Here is a 21,658-nt window from a genome sequence, read left to right as displayed (position 1 = left end):
TTTGTGGGTGTGAAACTATGGAATACGCTTCCTGATTCTATTCGTTCTAAAAATTATTATCCATTTAAACAAGCATTAAAAAATCTTTACCTTGATGCTTATATCTCTCAGTAATTTGGCCTTGGTTTGGACTATCTGCTTCAGATTCGTGAAAAGATGAATACTGCAAAACACCTATATTGTCTTCATTTGTTTCTTTTTGCACTGTTTCCAAAATATAAAAACAATGCTGCAATGCGAACGGCATTGTCAATATCACTATTCGTTGATGTATAATTTTGAATATCCTGAGCATTCGGTTATTTCTTGCTGTAGCACTGCAACTCGGTACCGGTATATATAAATCTTATACCTAAAACAAAAGCATATTTGATGATTAATTTCCTCCATTATGTATTAATAATTATCAATTATTCTTTATTACTATAACTTCGAAATGGTTTTCTCTCTCGCCCGAATATTATTGATGTACCCAGAACTGCTAATATATTTTCCCCTTGGCAGTTGTTGGGAATTCCCCTTCTGTTATCTGAAATTTGCAATGTCATGTTGTTTTCTCTGTGCTCATCTGAGCATTACGTTAATAAGCTAAACTGACTTTAACTATATAATCAGTAATTACTACAGTTAGTTACTATAATCAGTAATCTCTTGACTCTCTCGATATTATTTTGCCAAATTGTATTCCCATTTTTGTTAAAGAATAATTAGTTGATTTTATTTGACGTCATCTGCTGTTGAACTCAGCAAACACGGTGTCGCTGACGCGATGACTCTGGTAGTCTTTCGCGGCCCCGCGTCAATTGCGGAAATATTGTGTGCCTTTCTATTTCAATTGATCTTTTTGTTAGCATTTTTTTTTCTTATTACTTGTGTCGCTACAATATTTCATGCACGACGGTAATAAAATATCTGAATCTGAATCTAACTGGTGATTTTCCGTTTTGAAATGCGTGAAACATTCTCTATTTTAAATTAAATGACGTTTCGCGGGCTAGAGTTCTCTCCGAAAATGATGTGTTCCTGACGTTAGTTAGAGTTAGACGATAGATAAAACATTAGATTAATAATTTTCGTGACGCCCCGTTTTCGAAAATACAAAGTTATATCGCAAAAAATGCGTTATGATACATTTGGAATGAAACATTATTTACGGTTAATTCAGATCATATATTACTCTCCATGACACCCGGTTTCCGAAAATACAGTTGTATCTCGAAAAATGTGTTTTGTTACAGTTAAAATAAAACATTTTTGCAATTGATTTAGATCATATTTTACTTTTCACGATACCCGTTTCCGAAAATACAAGGTTATATCGCGAAAATGTGTTTTGTTACATTTGAAATAAAACATTTTTGCGATTAATTTAGATCATATTTTACTTTTCAGGACACCCGTTTTCGAAAATACAAGGTTATATCGCAAAATGTGTTTTGTTACATTTAAAATAAAACATTTTTGCGATTAATTTAGATCAAATTTTACCTTTCACGGCAACCCGTTTCCGAAAATACAAAGTTATATCACAAAAAAATGCGTTTTGTTACATTTATTTTGCATTCCCAATAAAATACATATTTTCCCTAATTAAGGTCGTCGATGAATCTGTTCCTGTCGTTCCAGCTCGACACACGTTTAGACGAGTGTGGGGCGGTTTTTTGGTCGACGATAAATTAAAAAGTTGCCACACGTTATTTGTATAACGATAATAACTGAAAATTAAGATTTTATAATAGAAATGAATTTGTCTCAAGATGGTATTTTACGATTCCTGCCCACAGAAAATAAACACTCTGACAGGCTTGGTTATAATTGATATTCGTTTAATTTATTTTACACTATTAATAAACGCGCCACACCAATTGCGACCATATAAATTGCAGTCGCATCGGTATGAACTGTATGTTTTTGGCGCTCTCACATTAATAATAATTTTCAACAAAACAATACCCCGACGGTCATTAAAGCTGAAATCGTTCCGAATAATTCACAATTTTATTTACGGAATTTGCAATTCAAGATCTCACTTGACGATTTTGATGATGTCATGCCCTAATTATTACTGCTTTAATATGCCTCAAAATACAACAAATGTAATCATTTTCGACGATAACAGGCGCAACAATTCGTAAACGAGCCGTTATAACGAAATTCGCGATTGATTTTACCTCTCTCTTGTTTACAATTTTAACATCCCGCCGGCTCTGTATGGTCGAATAAAATGTTCACATATTCGAAACATGACTTGGCCAAGGATGGAAGGGATCACTAAAGAGCTAATAGAAAGTACATACGCGAGGGTATGATATTAATATCGAGAATATTTGTGAGCATATCACAGGACGGACCCGGCTGTTTGATGGCAAAACAACGATACGCTAAAGTTAATTGATCGAATACAGGTAAGTATTTATTTATCATCTGACTTGCGAACATCGAGGTTTTGGCGGAATTGTACGATCATGTTGTCTTTCTTAAATAATAAATTTTTCAATAAATGTTCATTTTACTTTTGCGTCTTTATTATATGTCGGGTTTTCATTTATTTTAAATTCGAAATTGTCCGAAATACTCCAACAGGTGTATAGGTACAATAATAATAGTACTTACTAAAGTACTTACCAGGGAAGTTTAATACACACGATGTGTAAAGGGCGTCGTAACTCCCGTTTATTAATTATAATTTTTTTTACATTCTGCTTCAAAAACAACGGCAGTCATCTCGCGACCAAATCTTTTTTGTTTTGTATGGCATCGTCCTGGCGACGAATTTATTGCCGACTGAATTTTAATTGTGTTTTAGGATAAGTTTTTTTCTGTTTGTTGGTTTCTAAACTTTACAAACTTGGGTAGCAATTACTATTAATGTGAGATTTGTGCATATGAACGATTGAATATCGCGACTGGATGTCCGATATCTGAGAATGCGTAATACTCTTTCAACATTAATTTTCAGGATATCGGCGTTCATGTGGTCGAATAAAAATTATTTATCAAATGGATTGGTATTTCGAGACACTCTCAAAATTATTTGGGATCCACTATCATATCATTCGTTTATTTTTTATATCATGTTTTTCTCAAGAATCACCCTCGTTATATTTAGTGTACCTTCGCAAAAGAAAACTCTTTGGTGTCATCGTTCCTATTAGTGTAATTGAAATATATGGGAACCTCGCAAGTGGCGTTGTGATGCGAGTATTTGATACTAGGTCAGCAGCATTACAAAGAGTGCTATTTATGAATGCTGAAAGTACATGACATTACTGAACATTTTGCCAATATATGATGTTTTCTGCCCGATTTAAACTAACTCGCACGCAAACCATGGCATGTCGACATTTAAAAATTACTTGTCTTTGGGTAAGCTCTGAAATAGTATAATATAAATGTAAATGAGAAATTAGGTCACGCTAGTTCACGAAACGGGAGGATTTTCAAAGTGATCTTGTGTAATATTTCGGAGAAAAAAGTTTGAAAGGAAAGTAGGTCAACCTATCTTTTAAAACAGCGGGTGGCGACTTTCAAAGTGGTTCAAAATCACAAATTAATAATTATCAGATTAGGTTTAGGGATAAATCGAAAAGTTGAATTTCCAGCGCACCTAATTAGTTGATTGCTATTTATATTTGGGGAGGGGGGGATTATTTTGCACGGGATTTGTACAAACGATCCACCCTGCAACTAATATGGTTTCCAGCCTGCCTCGTGTCTGTTAGATGGAAGGAGTAACAAATGTGAAAGTCTTTGCTGTTTACGCGAGTAAGCAACTGACACCGTGATACATTGCATGAAAGTTTTGTCCGCGGCAGGTGTTAGCAGATGTCATGTCGTTGCCGATGAATTCGCTTGTTTTATTTAAACATGAATTCGCTTAAAGGGAACTCGGTTAACGAAAAGGCTTCTCTTTAGATCATAATAGTAAACGGAGGAGCGCTTTTTCGAGTATCTATGCCGTTTTAAATGGGTTATATGAAAGGCTAGGGCACCTAACTTGTTAAAATCGGCAAAAGCACTTTCGCACTTTTTTTTTCGACTGCGAAGCACTTTTGCACTCATAATTTGCTTAGAGTTAACACACTCACTCTGATCACAGGGCTTGGAGATTCAATGGCTATGCTTCAATCAATCATTTATTTCGGTAGTCTGACATAAAAACAAAACAACACAAAAACTGGACAAACAAACAAAATGCAGAGATACCTGGAAGGCGATCATAACTTAAAATAAAGTTAAAAAACGTAAAAGTACGCGTCCACCCACCAAAATAAAAATGAACATATTAATACAAGAATACAAAAAACACGATTCAAAATCGGGCAATGCTTTAGGGGGGTCTGTGGACAACTTACACAAAATTAAGGTAGATAAATTAAATGTATTAGACTTCTGACGACCTCTTCCGTCCAATTATGGTAATCACCAGAATTTACCCCACATATCATAAGCATAAATGAAGTTGATTTTAAATATTTGAATGCAGCAAACTCTGCGTCTGGAATTCTAGATTGTGTATTGCTAAATAAGTAAATAGCTGTAGGAAACATCTTGCTTTCAAATACATAAAAAAATCACCAATAATTTATCACAAAAATAAAGTACAAAAATAAAGGGATATAGTAGCTTACAGACAGGCTTGAAATAACTACTTTATCATTGCAAAATTTTGATTGCGTATGCCTATTTTGAAAGTGTTTTGGAGAGTTGGCGCTTTCAAGCGGACCCTCCTAAAGAGGTAGGTACCGTATGAGTAGTAGATAACTAAAAATGACGCAACTTTAATAAAAATGCAAAGCATGGTTTTGTGTTTTTGAAACAGACGCAGTTTACATTCGGGAAAAAATGACGGAGAGGAACACAGAAAACGCTTGACAAGGTTATTCGCAAATTCCGAAATTAACGTCAATTCCTACGTTATTTGTCAAATTAGGGCACATAATATCTTTTGGCCATATATTTGAACATTCAGTTATCACTTTACCTTTACCTTCACAATTTTTTTCCTACCTCACGTTATTAATTAACCTTTGGTATTTGTGGGGTATACAAAGAAACCAAAAATCTCAAGGTGGCTGGCTAAACCACGCAATAAAAAGTTGAAGAACACTTATCTAAATATCTATATCAACCAATTACAACGCAAATAGTTATCTGAAACTTTGGAAAAAACTACTATGAAAAGCGATATAATCGCGATGGCATATAAAGATAAAAACGTGAAAAAGTTTAGTGATACCAACGACTAACACACCCAACATCAGATAATGCATGCATAATGCATAATTTAAACCAGACAAGCATGGAAAACACTGTATAACATATAATCAAGTTGAATGCAGTAAAATAGTAAAATTATATTTTGACAATATTATTTTTTCTTGCTTTCTTTCGATTGTTTTGTCCAGGTTTCTTACCCACCGATTGTGGCGGTGCCAGTACCGTGAATTCGCCTTCACAGGACACTGGTATTGTTCTGTTTATAATTAACCTCTGTTTTTTTTAAAAGACTAAACAGTTCATTTTTTTCTGTCGGCCGAGAGAGCGAGCAATTTATACAATTCCATTTCAAATGTTCTAAAAGTACCGTGTAATTTGTACATTCATGTACCACAAAAAAATATCTGGATATCCCCATACATGATGTTCACCAAGTTATAGGTACTGGATAGGACTTACATATTTATCCCGGGGGAGAGGAAAGCCGATAAGACGGCTTATCCATATGGCGAACCACGGCCTCTCGTCCGGTTACCATTTCATGTCGGGTATGGGAATAGTTAGTTATATTTATTTTTTCGGAAGCATGGACTTGATGGTGGATGAAGCCGTAACCGACCAGCCGTTACGTGAACCACCCTACGGCGACGAGGAGTTCAGCAATCTTCTCGCACAGGACCATCCCCGCATGGGATTCGAACCTGCGAACCCACGAAGAGTAATCAGAGGTGCGGTGGCGAGCGTATTCTTAACGCTTAACACGATGATCCATACCGTCGCGCTGATAGCTATTTTAGGCTAGTCTATCGCAGCTTTTGCGGCATCAATTTTTGAATATTGCAACTAAACTGAAGGTCTCTGAGAGAGACAACTATTTTTTAGAAACACAACTGAAAACTGACAAATAACAACATGATTGGTCATAGTTACGGCAATAAACAAGGTAATCGATGCTTGGGGAAACATCCACGAGGACTGCGTTATCAAAAAGCCCATTACAGAATTATAAATGCTTGTCAAACATTTTTACCGCATTGATGACTGTATTTTTTGGTTGAAAAAAATATTAAATCTTTCTCCCTTTTTCTCACACAAGATGGTCTCTTTATGTCACATATTAGATCTGCATTTAGAGTTTTGCAACCTTTCCACTGGCCTCCGTTGCTCTATGTAGGGGCATTTATGTGTGAAACAATTGCTGGACTCCGCGTCGCCACAAAATGGTTCTCTTAACCGTTGTTTGGTTACAGCTTCCCCCACCATAAAGTCCATGCTTCTGAAACAACATAACTGCAAAACATAGATTATCCAATCATTCGAAACGTGTAATAGAAATGTTTTGTTATCGACTAGGTCGAAAAAAAATTCGCGTTATTGACTAGGTCTTATTTTAAGGGGAGGGTTTATATTAAAATAATTTTTTAAAATTCAGGCTAGGTCCTAATTTTGCGCTCCAGAAGTATGTGAAACCAATACGGCGGTAACTAATTTTGTTCTTCTATTTTACATCAAGTTGTGTAAACTTTAAGGGGACTGAAGGTGACTAGCTATGGGCAGGGAGATATTTACTTGGCTAACACATACAGTCCCCGACCTCGTAATGGAACTAGAATAAGAAAAATCGGAATAAAATTATGGCCTAACCCTGACGTGGTACACATACTACGGGTAGGTCTTATTGTGGGGGAAACACGTTAATTAAAGAGAAAGGCGATATTTTTCATAACAGTAGATGGAAAAATTCTAACATAAAGAACAACAACAAAATAACAAAATGATCTATACTTCATAGGTCCGCCTAGTGTCCAATAAAGTGGTATGGGAGCATGATTATGCAATGTTTAGGTCTTTAGGAAATAGGACACACGTGATAGGTGTTTTTTTAATTTATTTTTTTTATTGCATTTTATAAAATAAAACAATATTGCAATAAAATTGCAATAAGCAATATCAATCAACAAATAATACTTCACAGTAATACATGACAATATCATGCAAAATCATTTTTTGATTGCCCTTCATTTGTACTTTTATAAAAAAATATTATTGCAGTAAACAATATTAATAAATACTATTTTATCCTATCTATAATTCAATCACAATGTCATCTTAGACTAATCTATACATATACTTAAATATTAGTTAATATAATAGGTATAATAATATAATGACAATTATCTGTTTAGAATAATAACATTATTGCAATCGTTGAATAAATTCTATTTTTTTCCATGTAGCCTATGTGAAGTTTGCCATTTTTCGATGCTGCATATTTTTCACTATCACGAATATCACATAGAAATTTGAAAAACACATAAAAACTCGGTATGTTCTTCTGAATTCGGCATATATATATATAGTATAAAACCGGGCCAATAATACACAGTTGACAAATTGCAAATTAGGTATATCATCAAACCCTATGAAACATTCTTTTATACTAAGGCAAAAATTTATATCCTCTGTTCCATTGGTCTACCTCAGACCAAAATTGACTTGTTATGGGACAATAATAAAACAAATGTAACAAGAGAGCTATGCTCAAATATATGGACACGTAGCGCCAGCCAATGGCAATAATTTTGATGACGTCATAGCGAAAAAAAAAGTTATAGCCTTCTGGAGAAAAATTTTATCTTTAACCACTGAAAATTTCAAGGCAATTGGTCCAGTATTCGAAGAAAAAGGCGATTTTTTTAAAATTATGGAGACAAATAACAATAACAACAAAATTTTGAAACGATCGTTATGTCCACTAAACGTGTCCAATGGACCTTTCTCCGAGCTTCGACTTCCTTGTTTACATTGTGACATTGGCCAATCAGCAAGATGCAAAATGTGACGTAACAATGTTCCCTTTTCGCATCCGCTCAGACACTTTTCTCACTCAGACAGATTTTCAAGCGTGGTTGTAGACATTACCTCGTTTTCGCGTTTTTTAAGCCTATTCGTTAGTTTTCAGTTGTGTTTCGGAAACTTAAATATAAATAAGATAATTCAATAATCACCCTGTCTTCCTAGGATTTTTAATTTAATTTCAGTAATAAAAAATTAGTGTAGAAATAGCTGTGATCAATGACATTAAAAATGTTGTTTAATGTCATTGCTGTGATAGACTAGGCTAAAATTCTTTACCGGTACTTTTAAATAACAGATTGTTGTATGTGATGAATCATAATGATGGTTTGAAACACATACCCCATTTTACAGGCGCCAACTCGCAAAAGCACTCTTAAAATAGCCCCGAAAATTTTGCAATGGTAAAGTATAGGAAGAATTTTTCTGGGGTCAAAGGTCGGGGAAAGGTCCATAAGGTTTCAATATTTTGTTTACAAAACTCACACATATTTGTATCCACCAATCCAAAACCATGTAATGTATAGTTGAGAACTATAGATTTTTAAAAAAAGTTTGATTTGGAAGGACCTTAATTTTGTTTTAATTGTTGATGAAAACGAATTTTTGAAGTAGCTGTCCCACTTCACATTGGGAATATCGAAGGACACGTGATAGGTGTTCAGAAAAATTGCATATTTTCAGTTCTTCATCGACACCAAGTGGTGATGTCCTTTGTTTATAGTCACTTTGGTTGAAACAGATGTTTACTAACTTCTGTACTTACTGATTGCGATGATGTAGAACTGTGGAAAGCACTCAACTTTAGAATTCACGGCCCAATCTTTGTAGGGTCAGGTTACAGTGCTATTCGTGGGCATAGCGGTACCGTATTCTTGTAATCTGTTGAAGATAGCGGCGCGGTGTCAATACTGCGTACCGGTACGGGAAATAAGATTTTTATAATGGCAGAATGGCATATGACAGTACAGCAGTATGTGTATAAGTATGTATGACTCATAGTCATTATAGTACGGTACCGGTACCGTACAGTACCTAGTATCGCGATGTCGATCGTCAATTATAAAGAAAATAGTCATGGCGAGTTAGCCCTCTCTCTCTCTCGCGATGTCGATCGTCAATTATAAAGAAAATAGACATTGCGAGTTAGCTCTCTCTCTCCCTCTCTGCTCCCAATCAACGGCTGTTGGATTAAAATGAGACTGCCGGTAGCAAAATAGAACTTTTGATATATTTAGCGTTGTTGATTTAGTGCTCATACAATCAATTAATATGATGATATATTTAGCATGCTTAGATGAAAATGATAAGTTGAGACGTCCTTTGCGCGTCGAGTAGCGTACGGTACCGGTATGCCTTCCGACATATAAGCACGTTTTCTTGTCACTTTGTTACCATTTGCACAGTACGGTAGGTATTGTAACCAAACACGTTTAATTTAATATATTTAACCTTATTATTGAAGTTGTTATTATAAACAGCCACCTTTTCATCTCCCATTACAAGAAGAGCCTCCGCACAGTTGCAGGCTAACCCGTTAACTGCCGTCGCATGGCGAGTGGTCCATGGCGAGTTAGCCCTCATGGCGAGTTAGCCTCCACCCCCTAGAATGACCGTCAGACCGTAATTTCTTAAAATCTATTTGCTAAATGTTATTATTGTTTGTATTGGCGAAGATGCAATTTCGATAAGCTCTTTGAATTTGATGTGATTGGAGGTCGTAGTGACGTAATCTTTAGATGGCAAGCCTGGTGGGGGTTCTGGGGTTTGGAATAACATATGCAAAAATGGTTGTACCAGGTCAAATAGAACTAGACTACTTGCAATGTTTAGTGAACATGCGCCTTTTTTACTTGTTTTAACACATATTACTAAAAGCGAGTATGGAGTACTCGTAACTGTTACTGATAAAACGCATCTGTCAAGAATTACTTCCCAACAAAGACTTTTCTTAAAACATAGAAATTTACTCCCCATTTTTGGGTTATGTGTTATTCAAGCAGTTGCCGTACAGTGTTCATTTCACATCATATTTTTGTTTGGCTTGATTTACCCAGTTACGCCGTTTACTTCGCTAGACCCCCCTAACCTACATTACCATAGGTCCGTAGTCGTACCAACTAATCCCATACCCGACAAATGTAACCGTATGTGAGGCCGTGGTTCCCCATATCATATGATTTTAAAGTCATCTCATTGGCTTCCGTGCCTTCCGGAATAAATATGTAAATCTATCCTATCTCTGTATCTTGTGACTTTTTTTTAGAATTAGCCCTGCTCACCCAAGAGTTTGGATAATATAGGGTACAATATATAGGAAAATATGTTATAAAAATAAATAAACATGAGCATAAACAATGATGAGTTACCTGGAGTAAAAATACCCACAATTGTTGATGAAGAATTTGAAGATATTGTGGAACTAGACAATGCTGCAGTTTCTTCCACAAATGCATTGCTGCCTAATGCGAAACAGGACTTCAAAGAACTTCAACGGAGTAGTTCAAGATATGTAGAAAAAGTGGAAGGATTGAATATTGAAGAAGTAAGGTGGTTTTACCAAAGTGTGAAGAAAAAAAAGTGGAAACCTTTCAATGGGAATGATTCTATCAGCATTGAATCAGAATGGAGATGCGTGTCAAGATCTGACAGTGAAATCAAACGAGTTTGTGTTCGAGGGGGAATGTATGAAGTTGATGTTCTTGATAGAAAATGCTATCCTGTTTATTGGTCTTCATTTAATTTGAAGGGTGTGGAAGAAGCTGTTGATATTCTTCGTGGTACATGGTTCTATGGAGGAAGTTATATCCCTTTGGATGAGATACTGGCAGATAAAATTGAAGCAAATCACATTGAACGTTGGAAAGATTGCTCATTAGATGAAGTAAAAAAAGCAGTGGGAAGCACAGCAATGCATAGTGTTAAGCTTGAGAATTGTCATGTTGATTGGTATAGTGTAAATGATATATACATACACAGTGATGCTGTGTCATATCGAGCATTGCGGAATATTGTTCAAAAATTCGGAGCGTCAAAAACATCAACTAGTGGAAATAAATTACAAAGGGGATATTGTGAGGAGGCAGCACATGAAGATTGTACACCTCCAGTTGAACATTTGGTTTTTGTTGTTCATGGTATTGGGGCTAAATCAGATAGGCATAAAATTGTTCGGAATACAAATGCATTTCGAGTGACTTGTGATAGAGTAGCGGCAAAACATTTTGCACATTATACTGGTAGAGTAGAATTTTTACCTGTTGAGTGGAGATCGAAGCTTGTTTTGGATGATGGTATTGTTGATATTTTAACACCAAAGAAAGGCCAAGGATTACGTCAATTTTTAAACAATAATGCAATGGATATATTGTATTATACAAGTCCACTGTACAGGGCTGAAATTGTCAATGGTTTGCATAGGGAATTACTTCGTCTCCACAGAATGTTCATGGAGCGTAATCCAGATTTTGCTGGAAAAATTTCAATATTTGCTCATTCACTAGGCTCAGTCATAATGCACGATATTATGACATGTTGGTCCCCGGAGTCACTTTTTGAAGAATATTTGAAAAAACAAAATGAAAATAATTTTAATATTGAAAAGTCCGAACCTGATTTAATGTATTTTTCCTCAACGGAGAGTTTCGAAAACGAGTTGACTCAATTTAAGAAGGCCAAGGAAAAAATTGCAAACATTGAATCTCATGTTCTGTGTGAAAAAGAGCCTAAGAAGGGATTAGGATTCGTCGTTGAAAATTTCTTCTGTGTGGGTTCACCTCTTGCAGTTTTCCTCTCTCTTCGTGGACAGAGGCCATCTAATGCATCAGGCACACAGGACGATATTATTCCAAGAAATGTGTGTCGCCGTATATTTAACATATATCATCCTTCAGATCCGGTAGCTTATCGATTTGAGCCTCTTATTGTCAGCCACTATTCAAGTATATCACCATTACAAGTACATTGGCACAATGCAGTACACAAAACACCTTATATTGAAATGCGTGCTAAGCCATACAGTTCAGAAGCAAACAAGGAATTGGTGAAATTATCCGAGAGAGAACCAAGCATTGACACTGATGGTACTTCAATAGATATGTCAGATACAGAAGACCCAGAGGATTCAAAAAATGAATTTTTCGAAAAGGACACAGAAATAGATGATAACGAGTCTTTGAACTCTGGGAACGGACCTGTGTCCTCTCCAGACATAGAAAGAAGGTCATCATATTTAAAAGCCATTTCTGGAGGTGCTTTTCGAGTTGGAAAAGCAATATTAGGTAGGGCTCGTGGTTCATCATCTCCCAACTTGAAAAGTGTTGACGGCCTTTCGCTAAATTCGTCTCCCCCAGGTGAAGAAGACTTGTCCGAAATCAAAGATTCAGTACCAGTAACAGATTGTGAGGAGTCTGTAAGCATTGCTTGTTCTACTGAACTGCAAAAAGAAAAAAAAATGAATAGTCATGTGAAAACTAGAATCACTGAGCCAGATATTCAGTCTGATACTGTTTCAAACAGCTCCCTGGGATTAGAGCTTCGTCTTGATTATGAACTTCAGGAAGGATTTACTGAAAGTAGATTAGGATATGCCTCAATAACTTCTCACACATCATATTGGAATAGTCAAGATGTGGCGTTATTTGTTTTAATGCAAATTCACCCTCCTTCAGCAATGACACAAAATATACGGCCTTGATGATAAATAGGATTCATAACACTGTGAACTTATTTGTGCAATTAATTATATTTTTCTTAGTGTTTTAAAGAGTGCTTTAGTTTTTTTGTTGGGTGATATTAAGCCCCTGATCTATGGCAAAAATTTAAGTTTATTGGTTATTTTAATTTCTTTTATGGTATATTATATTCCATGGCGCAAAGGATGCATAAACTTATTGAGATCTTTTTTTTTTAGTGGAATTATATAATCTGGTATACATTTTGTTCAACTTGTATTTTCTAAGGTTAAAGTTGTATTGGGGGTTTATGTACAAAACAGAAAACCAAATTGCCCCTCTAAATTAAAATGCAAAACATTGTTTTTCATTTCCGAATTGTAACATTGTTTAGTCTCATATGTTGATCTTTAGATCAATAAGGTACCATGCTAGATTGCTAGCCATTTAAAACTTCGTCTAGTAGCCACAAAAATTTTGTGATCTATTTTATTGTGGTGTCAAACATTATATGAATTAGTATATAAATTTGATGTGTTCGGCTTATCACTTTTACCCTTTAGGTGTCGTAAAACTAGGGCTGGGCATTTCGAATCGAATATTCGAATCGAATCGAATAGTAAATTATTCGAATCGGTTCAAAGCTAAATTTCGAATCGCCGCCATCTTGTTTTTATCCTTCCGCTAATGGTCGAGGTGAATTCCTCAATTTTTTTTTCATTGAAGTCGTATTTTTTCAACGAAATTCTGACATATGACTATTTTCTGTAGTGAGTTATTGATAAAACGTGTTTGTTATTCTGTGTGAGCGCTCAGTAATCTATTTGGGTGATTTATTCTATGTCTTCGGTAATTCATTTGTTGAGAGGACCAATTACTATAATAAAATCGCTTACAATTATATATTTTCAAGTATTCGAGATTCGATTCGATTCGAAATATATTATTCGATTCGATTCTGAAATCACAAGGTATTCGAAAATGCCCAGCCCTACGTAAAACGAAAACTCTGATGTGAACACCTTCTATGAAAAGGTACCCAAGGCTGTTTCAATTTTGCGCAAAGATTTTTTTTGGCGTCCTATTAGATCAGCGGTGTCTTGGCGGTCTGGCAATATGCTTTCCACGACACCTCAAATGGGCTACCAACCGTCCCGGAATTGACGTGAAGCGTCCTGTGTCCCGGGCTGGGCTACGATTATCATAGAATTGAACGACATCCCGATCCCGCAATTATTTCTTAAAAATTCCGGGATTTTGAGGCTTTGTTATCCACATATAGATATTCTCACAAATGGCCGGTTATACTGTTTTATTTTGAAAAAAGCCATCCACGCTCACAGTTTGAGTAAGTCAGACTAATTGGAATTAGTGTTACCAAGGAATTATTATTAGACTAGCGCGGCGCCACCACTTTCTCCACCACCAAGTCCATGCTTCCGAAAACAAACAATACAGTAAAACTAATCCCATACCCGACTTGGAATGGTAACCGGACGAGAGGCCGTGGTTCGCCATATGGATAAGCCGTCTTATCGGCTTTCCTAAGTAAATATGTAAATCCTATCCTAGTATTGCCGACTTATTTGATCATCATTTGAACTCAAAATAGCATTCAGAATTCACGCAATGACTTTGCAGGGTTTTCACATTTAATGCGAAAATAAAACAACCACGTAAGAAAAATAAAATCAAGTAGTTCAACTATAGTCTTCATAAATATCCGCATTCCGGCGTCAGAAATGGTAATATTTTAGCTTAAAATTGGGACAGTCAATTTACAAACGGTAACAAGAAAGATCAAAGCCGATCCAAAAGATAAAAATCGGAATAAAAACCCGAATTCAACCCGATATTCGACAATTCGTTAAAATTATTCGATTCGATAAAAATATAGTAATTTGCCCTTCCCCTGCGATCTGTAATCACGCCAATAATCTGGCAAGGCGCGTGGTAGACCAAACACTGATACAATGAAACTTAAAAAAACCTTCATAAATTTAGTAAATTGTATTACTTCACGGAAGCGTGGTGGAATTGACGATTATTTCATATCTTGAACACAAAAACGGTTATCTTTTTCAGATAGTTTCTGTGGTCTGAAAAGTCGAATAAGCGTTTCTACCTAGTAAATGCTATGAACTTTGCCTTCAAATTCTGCTCTGGCCTCGCACAAAATTCATAACGTGAGAATTTACGTCCAACGGTGAAATTTGTTTATGACAACTTTAAATCTATTTATTGTTTTTAGCGGTAATAATTATTTGTTGTAATGAAATATATGCAGTTTGTTTGCCCCTTTCATTTCTCTCGCGAGTGCTGAAAATAACACTATTGAAGGATTTTGGCAATGTGAGAAACATATTAGATTGTGAAAAAGTGAGAGTACATGTGATAATAATAAGGGCGTAACGTGGAACGGAGAAGTGCGAGCAACACCGAGGCGCGTGGTCGCCGGCGCGTTTGAAGACCACGTATTACCCGTGCGGCCGCGCAACTTTTAAAATAATGTGGGGTGCTCCGAAGACGCTCTCGTTTACATCAATGTAAAAAAACAGTTGTAATATCGGTAACTATTAACCAGTTGTTCGCGTTCTACTATCGCACTCTTTATGGTAGAAAATGTTCGTGTTTTGTGATAGGTGTGCCTCGAATATTTTAAGAGCCAAATTGTGTGCCGCGAGAGAGAGAAATTTATTGCCACAAAAACAAAACTAATATATACAAACATAATACAATAAAGAAAACATTTCAGCAGTAATAACAGTGATTGAATATTGTTTTGTGCGGGTCGGTGTGCAGGACCGATTAATGTCATCTAGGCTCCCGACCCTTGTGTATATCTTATGCTATATATAAGCTCATCATGACATAATATAGTACCATTACCATAGTATACCAGTAATATATGACCATAAAATAGTAACAATCATTGAATATTGTATAAATGCTACCAACATTCATAAGTATTTATATATACTTAAAAAAGGACTGGAATATTAATATATGATTCACAAATAAATATACAGTTCACTTGTTACACAATGGCTTTAGAAATATTAAAAAGGTTATTACTTGAAAAAGACTGGAATATTAAAGTATGATCCACAATTAAATATACAGTTCACTGGTTACACAATGGCTTTAACAATATTAAAAAGGTTATTACTTGAAAAAGACTGGAATATTAAAGTATGATCCACAATTAAATATACAGTTCACTGGTTACACAATGGCTTTAACAATATTAAAAAGGTTATTACTTGAAAAAGACTGGAATATTAAAGTATGATCAACAATTAAATATTCATTTCATCACTACTTACACACATATTCTAGACAAAAAAGGTTGGGAGCCACTGCCCTAGATGCTCTAATATTTCTGCGTCGATATTACATGAAATAAATACGTGATTTTATTGTCATGCAAGTTGTTTCAATCTTTTCTTAATCCCGAAAAATCCTGGGATTATACGGCTTATGCCCCGGATGTCCCTATACCGGGATTTCAAAAACTGGCTCCGAAATCTCAACCCTATGCACGACGCGCACTGTTGCTTTTGGCGTGCTCCGTGTTTCACAAGCTTCTGTTGCATCAATTTTCAAATTCTAGAAATTAAAGTGTCCCGGAATGATTTAACACAACGTTGGCAGTCCTCAGATTACCATCCGTGGGTTCGCAGCATCGCAGGCTCGAGTTCCATGCAGGGTTAATCATGTGCGAGAGGATTGCTGGACTACTCGCCGCCGTAGTTTGGTTCCCGTAACCGTTAGGCGGTTACGGCTTCCTCTACTATCAAGTCCATGTATCATAAAAGGAATACCTGGCTAACTAATCCCATACCCGACACGGACTGGTAACTCGACGAAAGGCCGTGGTTCGACATATGATTACGACGCCTTTTCTCTCCCCCGGGATAAGTAGGTAAATCCTATCAGTGGTTCTTAAACTTTTTTGAACGCTACCCAAATCTGAGTTTTATGAATACTCGCGACCAAATCCCCAGCATTGAAAACATGTATTTTTAATGTTAGTACTCTTTGACTCCAATACAGGTAAACGATTTATTAAAAACAGTAAATTTACTCAGTGTGATTGATGGCTCGGCAGATGAATCAACTGCAGCTCACAAAATCACAGCAAGTAACTCTATTGTTACGTAATAATATAGGCATACTCCATTCCTACATAACGGAAAGTACGGTAAACGATATAGAATGGTAAAATGAATTTATTGATTCATATACACAACATTTAAAATAAGGGATCTTTTTAATCTATTTCTCACATGTGGTATAGATTACTTTTTAACATTTTTTTAATGCAATTTTGCGGCATTTGCAGTAAGACGTAAATTCCTACGCCTTTTTCAATACCATTTTGCTCTATTCTTGAACGATTTACAGAAAATTGGAAGTTTCCTGGATTGCTATCTATAATCCTTTTACCAAATGTACCAAACGAGATGAATGAAAATGAGCTCCTTATATGCTTTTGATAACTTCGACAGCAAAGTACGTCTATAGAGCGATTCTTTAATATATCATGCCTTCGAAATGCAGAATAAAATTGGCCATTATGATCGCCGCAGAATTTTTTTTTCATACAACTCCTATACTCTTATATTAGAAATTAGCTTCAAAAATATTAGAATTAATTACAGTCAAGACAAACCGAAAATAGTACCTTCGCGTGCCTATTTTCTTCTCAGAACAAGTGATGACATCGTTAAAATGCCTGTTGGCGAAGATACTGTACAAGTGGTATTCATACAAGAGGCGTAGCCAGACAATTTCAAATGGGGGGGAGATTCTGGAAATTCTAATTGTCAAGTTAGACCATATCACCTAGCGAATTGGAAACGTGGGTTTTAAGTGGGTCCTGAAGAGCTAAAAAGCAAGCGGTATGTATGATACAGATTATTTTTAAATGTCAAAAGAGTGGGGGACCCTCAACTCCCTTGGCTGCGTCCAATTCATATAAACAAGCATATATCACGAACACAACTGGTGTTGAATGAAGGTCTATAGCAGTGGTTCCCAACCGGCGGCCCGTGGCATTCCAAGGAGGACACGGAGCAGTTGGACGCGGGTCACAATGATAGATAGGCGCAGAACTGATTTTCCTTTTCCTTTACAAGAAAACTCTTAGTTCTCCCTAGTTTCATAGCTTCATAAAGTTATTTCACAGGGTGTTTTCACTTTGCTGAGCATGAATTGTTTGAACATAATGAGGTTAAGAATCTAGCAATCAAAATAACACGATAAATACTACTGAAATGATAAACAGGGAGGCCATGAGTGCTAAAAGCCCCCGGAAGTGGTCCACGAGCCCTAAATAGTTGGGTACCACTGGTCTAAAGTTACATTACATTCCCATATCCCAAAATTTACTGCGATATTTGTGAGCTCGTTATGCCATAATTATTTAACCGTATCCATCGCTTAATCTGTTTAAGCTGAAAATGATTGTTTTTTTTTTGAAGAAGAATTCGCAAACGAAATCTTGAAGTGACTAAATGGTAATCCTATTGAGAAACATTGCTAATTAGCATATTAGTAGGTTTTAGCCTAAATAAATAATTAGTATTTGTAAAAAAAAGTCTAATCCGCGTCACCGAGGACTTCATTTTCCCACATCTGGTCCGCCGACTAGAGAAGTTGCCCACCTCTGCTCCTAGTCCTAAGGCAGGGTTTCCAAATTTTTTGGGCCGCAGACCCCTATTTATGAATCTTACTTTTGACAGACCCCCATGCTATGCCGTATCAGTTTCTGTGCCTAACCAACCCGGAAGAGTTATTTTATTTGTCAGTTAAATCAAAAAGTTTCAACCTCATTTTTTAATAATATCAAAATGACAGGAGGTGTGAAGCACGGATTGCTCCGTCATCGGATCTACAACACCTTTAGATGAGCAAAAAAGAGAAAAATGAATGAAGAAACAAATAATATAAATAATGTTTTATTTACAACAGAACAACACAAACGACATCATTGAGTTGAATGAGATTGTGCTTTTCACTGCACAATTTCTCAATTCTCGAAGCAATTTGTGACAAGCAAACTCGCAGGTCCGACTCCATAAATAAAAGTAATAGCCTTCTAGCGAAAAAATTTAATCTTTGAGCACTGAAAATTTTGATGCGATTGGTCCAGTAATCAAAGATAAAGCGTTACAAAGAAGAACAAAAACAACAACAACATAATAACAAAACGGTCGCTATGTCCAATAACGAGTCCAAAGTTGGAATGCGGGTATGTTGTGGATCAGCGATTCTTCATTTCAATCTTATCGATTCTAAAAACAAGCACTATCGCATTAAAGTTTGCATAATGAATGAAAACGTTTTATGAAAAGCGTGTCGCGATTTACCTAGTTAGTTCAGTGCGTCGCTAGCTAAAAAATTAAGAAACATAAATATTCGTATGTTATTTATTGTTGGATGCATGAAATTTTGAAAAATACCAAAAAACGAAAAAGTGAGTCAATGTTTACAACCGCATGCCTGAAAATTGTCGGAACGTAAAAACTGTCAAAGTCGACGCTAAAATTCTAATTGTTTCGTAACCGTTGTCGGTGAATGATTCACGGTCCAGTAATCCGAGACACAGAGTAAAGCTGTGAGCTGTCGAGGACGGACGCCTAACATGAACATCATAACAAGCAAGTTTAAGCGAGATGATATATATATATATACATATATTTGAAAAATTAGGATCAAAAACAAATATCGGATATGACATATTAACGGGGAAAAGCCCTGGATTTTTGATGTTCTACGCCAGGGGTCACCAAACTTTTTTGACCGCGGGCCGGGTATGACTCAAATTGTGTTGAAACGGGCCGGATGAATATTTTTGTCAATGCAATACAATAAATTCACAAATGTTGGGAATATCGCAGAATATAGATCGAGAACATCCTAGGAAAAAAATTAACAAGATTTCTATATCTAGACAACTATCCTGAGTTTAGCTGTTATCAAAACGTTGCTGTCATGAATTAGAAATGTTACAAAATCCGCGGTAAAAAATGTACGCATCACGTCTGCTAAGTACCGTTACGCCGTGTTGAAATACCGCTCATAAAAACGACTGCCTGCTGTAGCTTGAAATTCTATGAAATTTTGACATAATTTAGATAAAATAAACAACTATTATCTGGTATTTGAATTTTTTCATTAGCGCATAAATTTCCCAACATTCGACGCTTTTAAAAATTACGCTCCAGTTATACGTAGTGCAAATTATTGATATTGTCTATGGACACCAATAAAATTTATATGGACGTGTGTATTTCTTGTCTAACTTGATACGTACCAATTTTTATGAAGTTCGTACAATCAGAACATCGTTAATTATTACCCACAATGAACCACTGTCAAACTATCATGCACAACTCCAGCGTTTATTTGCGACGATCTTTCGGCGGTGTCAATGACCGTTGCCAGAATAAAATCCTGAAATTATCTCAATATACCATAGATGTGACGCACATCGAAAGATTAGTGATTGATATGTGTTATTTTTCCATATTTAGTACAGTTCTTATCAAAAAAGTAATACAATCATTATGGAAAAAATTGGCTGTCGGGCGGTACCAAAATTCCGATATCTCCGTTAGTTTTTATTTAAATCGGATGAACTTCAATTTTTTTGTAGCATACCTACATGAATATCCGCATTAAAGCAGTACAAAAGTTAGTGTGGCTTTTGAAATTGGAGCAGTACGCGAGGGATTACAGTACTGTTAGCACAAAATGCACATTCGACGTTTATTTTAGCACGAAAAACAAACAGTTTCGTCGAAAGCAAGCGCCACGAGTGTACAAGTGTATCGCAGAAAACGTTACGTACTGGTAGCATTCAAAGTCGCAAAAACGAAGTTTTGTTTACAACCACGACTGAAAATCTGTCAGGGTGACAAAAGTGTTATTACGTCACTTTTCTGCATCTTGCCGATTGGCCAATGTTACGAAATAAACAAGGACGACGATGCTCGTGAAAATCTTCCTTGGAAAAAAATTTAGCCATTTTTGCGTGTTATTGCGGACCGGATAAAATGACGCCGCGGGCCGGATAAAATGACGTCGCGGGCCGGATCCGGCCCGCGGGCCGTAGTTTGGTGACCCCTGTTCTACGCTAACGTAAACGGTTCGCGTTAGCCTACCTGCAATGCGATCCAGAAGATAGCGGAGTCGTTAGAATTACTTCTCTGAAAATCTGGATTTGTATATTTTTGAAAATCCTCGGGATAACTTTTTAACTGCAAAATCTCCCTTTCTGGTGTTTTTACTTTCAACATTTAGAAACAGATTCTCTTTCGTATCGAACTCATTGACATAAGGTTTCTTCGTTTTATAAAATATATGTAAGTCTATTCGTTAGCCTACTACGCAAGCTACATTAACATGACAAGCTTTACATAAATATTATACACATAACTTCCAATTGCGTTGCTCTTTACCCATTTGCATCGGTTGTCTGACGTCTAAAATAATGACGTTTTTGAGCGAACTCCCTAAATTCCACCACAGATCATGTCGTATTGTCGCACTTCTCCAGGTGGCGTTCCCATATTTTGTATTGTACCACTCGATATAACCCATGTCATTCCATCACGAACCCTTTAGCAGGTATTCTAAGTTTATCGTCGGAAATTCATTTTGTTGGGCAGGCGAGACGTCTGTGTTGAGCTTTCTGTTATACCGCTTTCGAGAAATACCGCTATACGAATCGTGCAAAATTATCAGAGGCTAGAAAACTTCTTTGAGTCACTCACATCTATAAAGCATCTCGGTACTTCAGCTAAAATGCCTCAACGATATCAACCTTGAAGCAATCTTATTTACGCACCAGAAGTTTTTCACAATTTTCTAATTCCAAAAAATCACAGGTTTGTTATATA

The 21,658-nt window shown here is 36.1% G+C and overlaps 1 protein-coding gene across 1 annotated transcript; it reads left to right on the top strand.

The window, feature by feature from the left end:
• The first annotated feature begins 10,318 nt into the window (after positions 1 to 10,318).
• Positions 10,319 to 13,324, top strand: LOC120326450 (phospholipase DDHD1-like). The gene has a single exon (XM_039392745.2). It carries the CDS (start codon positions 10,421 to 10,423, stop codon positions 12,770 to 12,772), a length of 2,352 nt encoding a protein of 783 aa, XP_039248679.2. The 5' UTR covers positions 10,319 to 10,420; the 3' UTR covers positions 12,773 to 13,324.
• The last annotated feature ends 8,334 nt before the right edge of the window (positions 13,325 to 21,658 follow it).

The sequence above is a fragment of the Styela clava genome, chromosome 4, assembly GCF_964204865.1.
Source record: "Styela clava chromosome 4, kaStyClav1.hap1.2, whole genome shotgun sequence".
Classification (NCBI taxonomy): domain Eukaryota; kingdom Metazoa; phylum Chordata; class Ascidiacea; order Stolidobranchia; family Styelidae; genus Styela; species Styela clava.
This window is presented reverse-complemented; position numbering and strand designations above follow the sequence as displayed.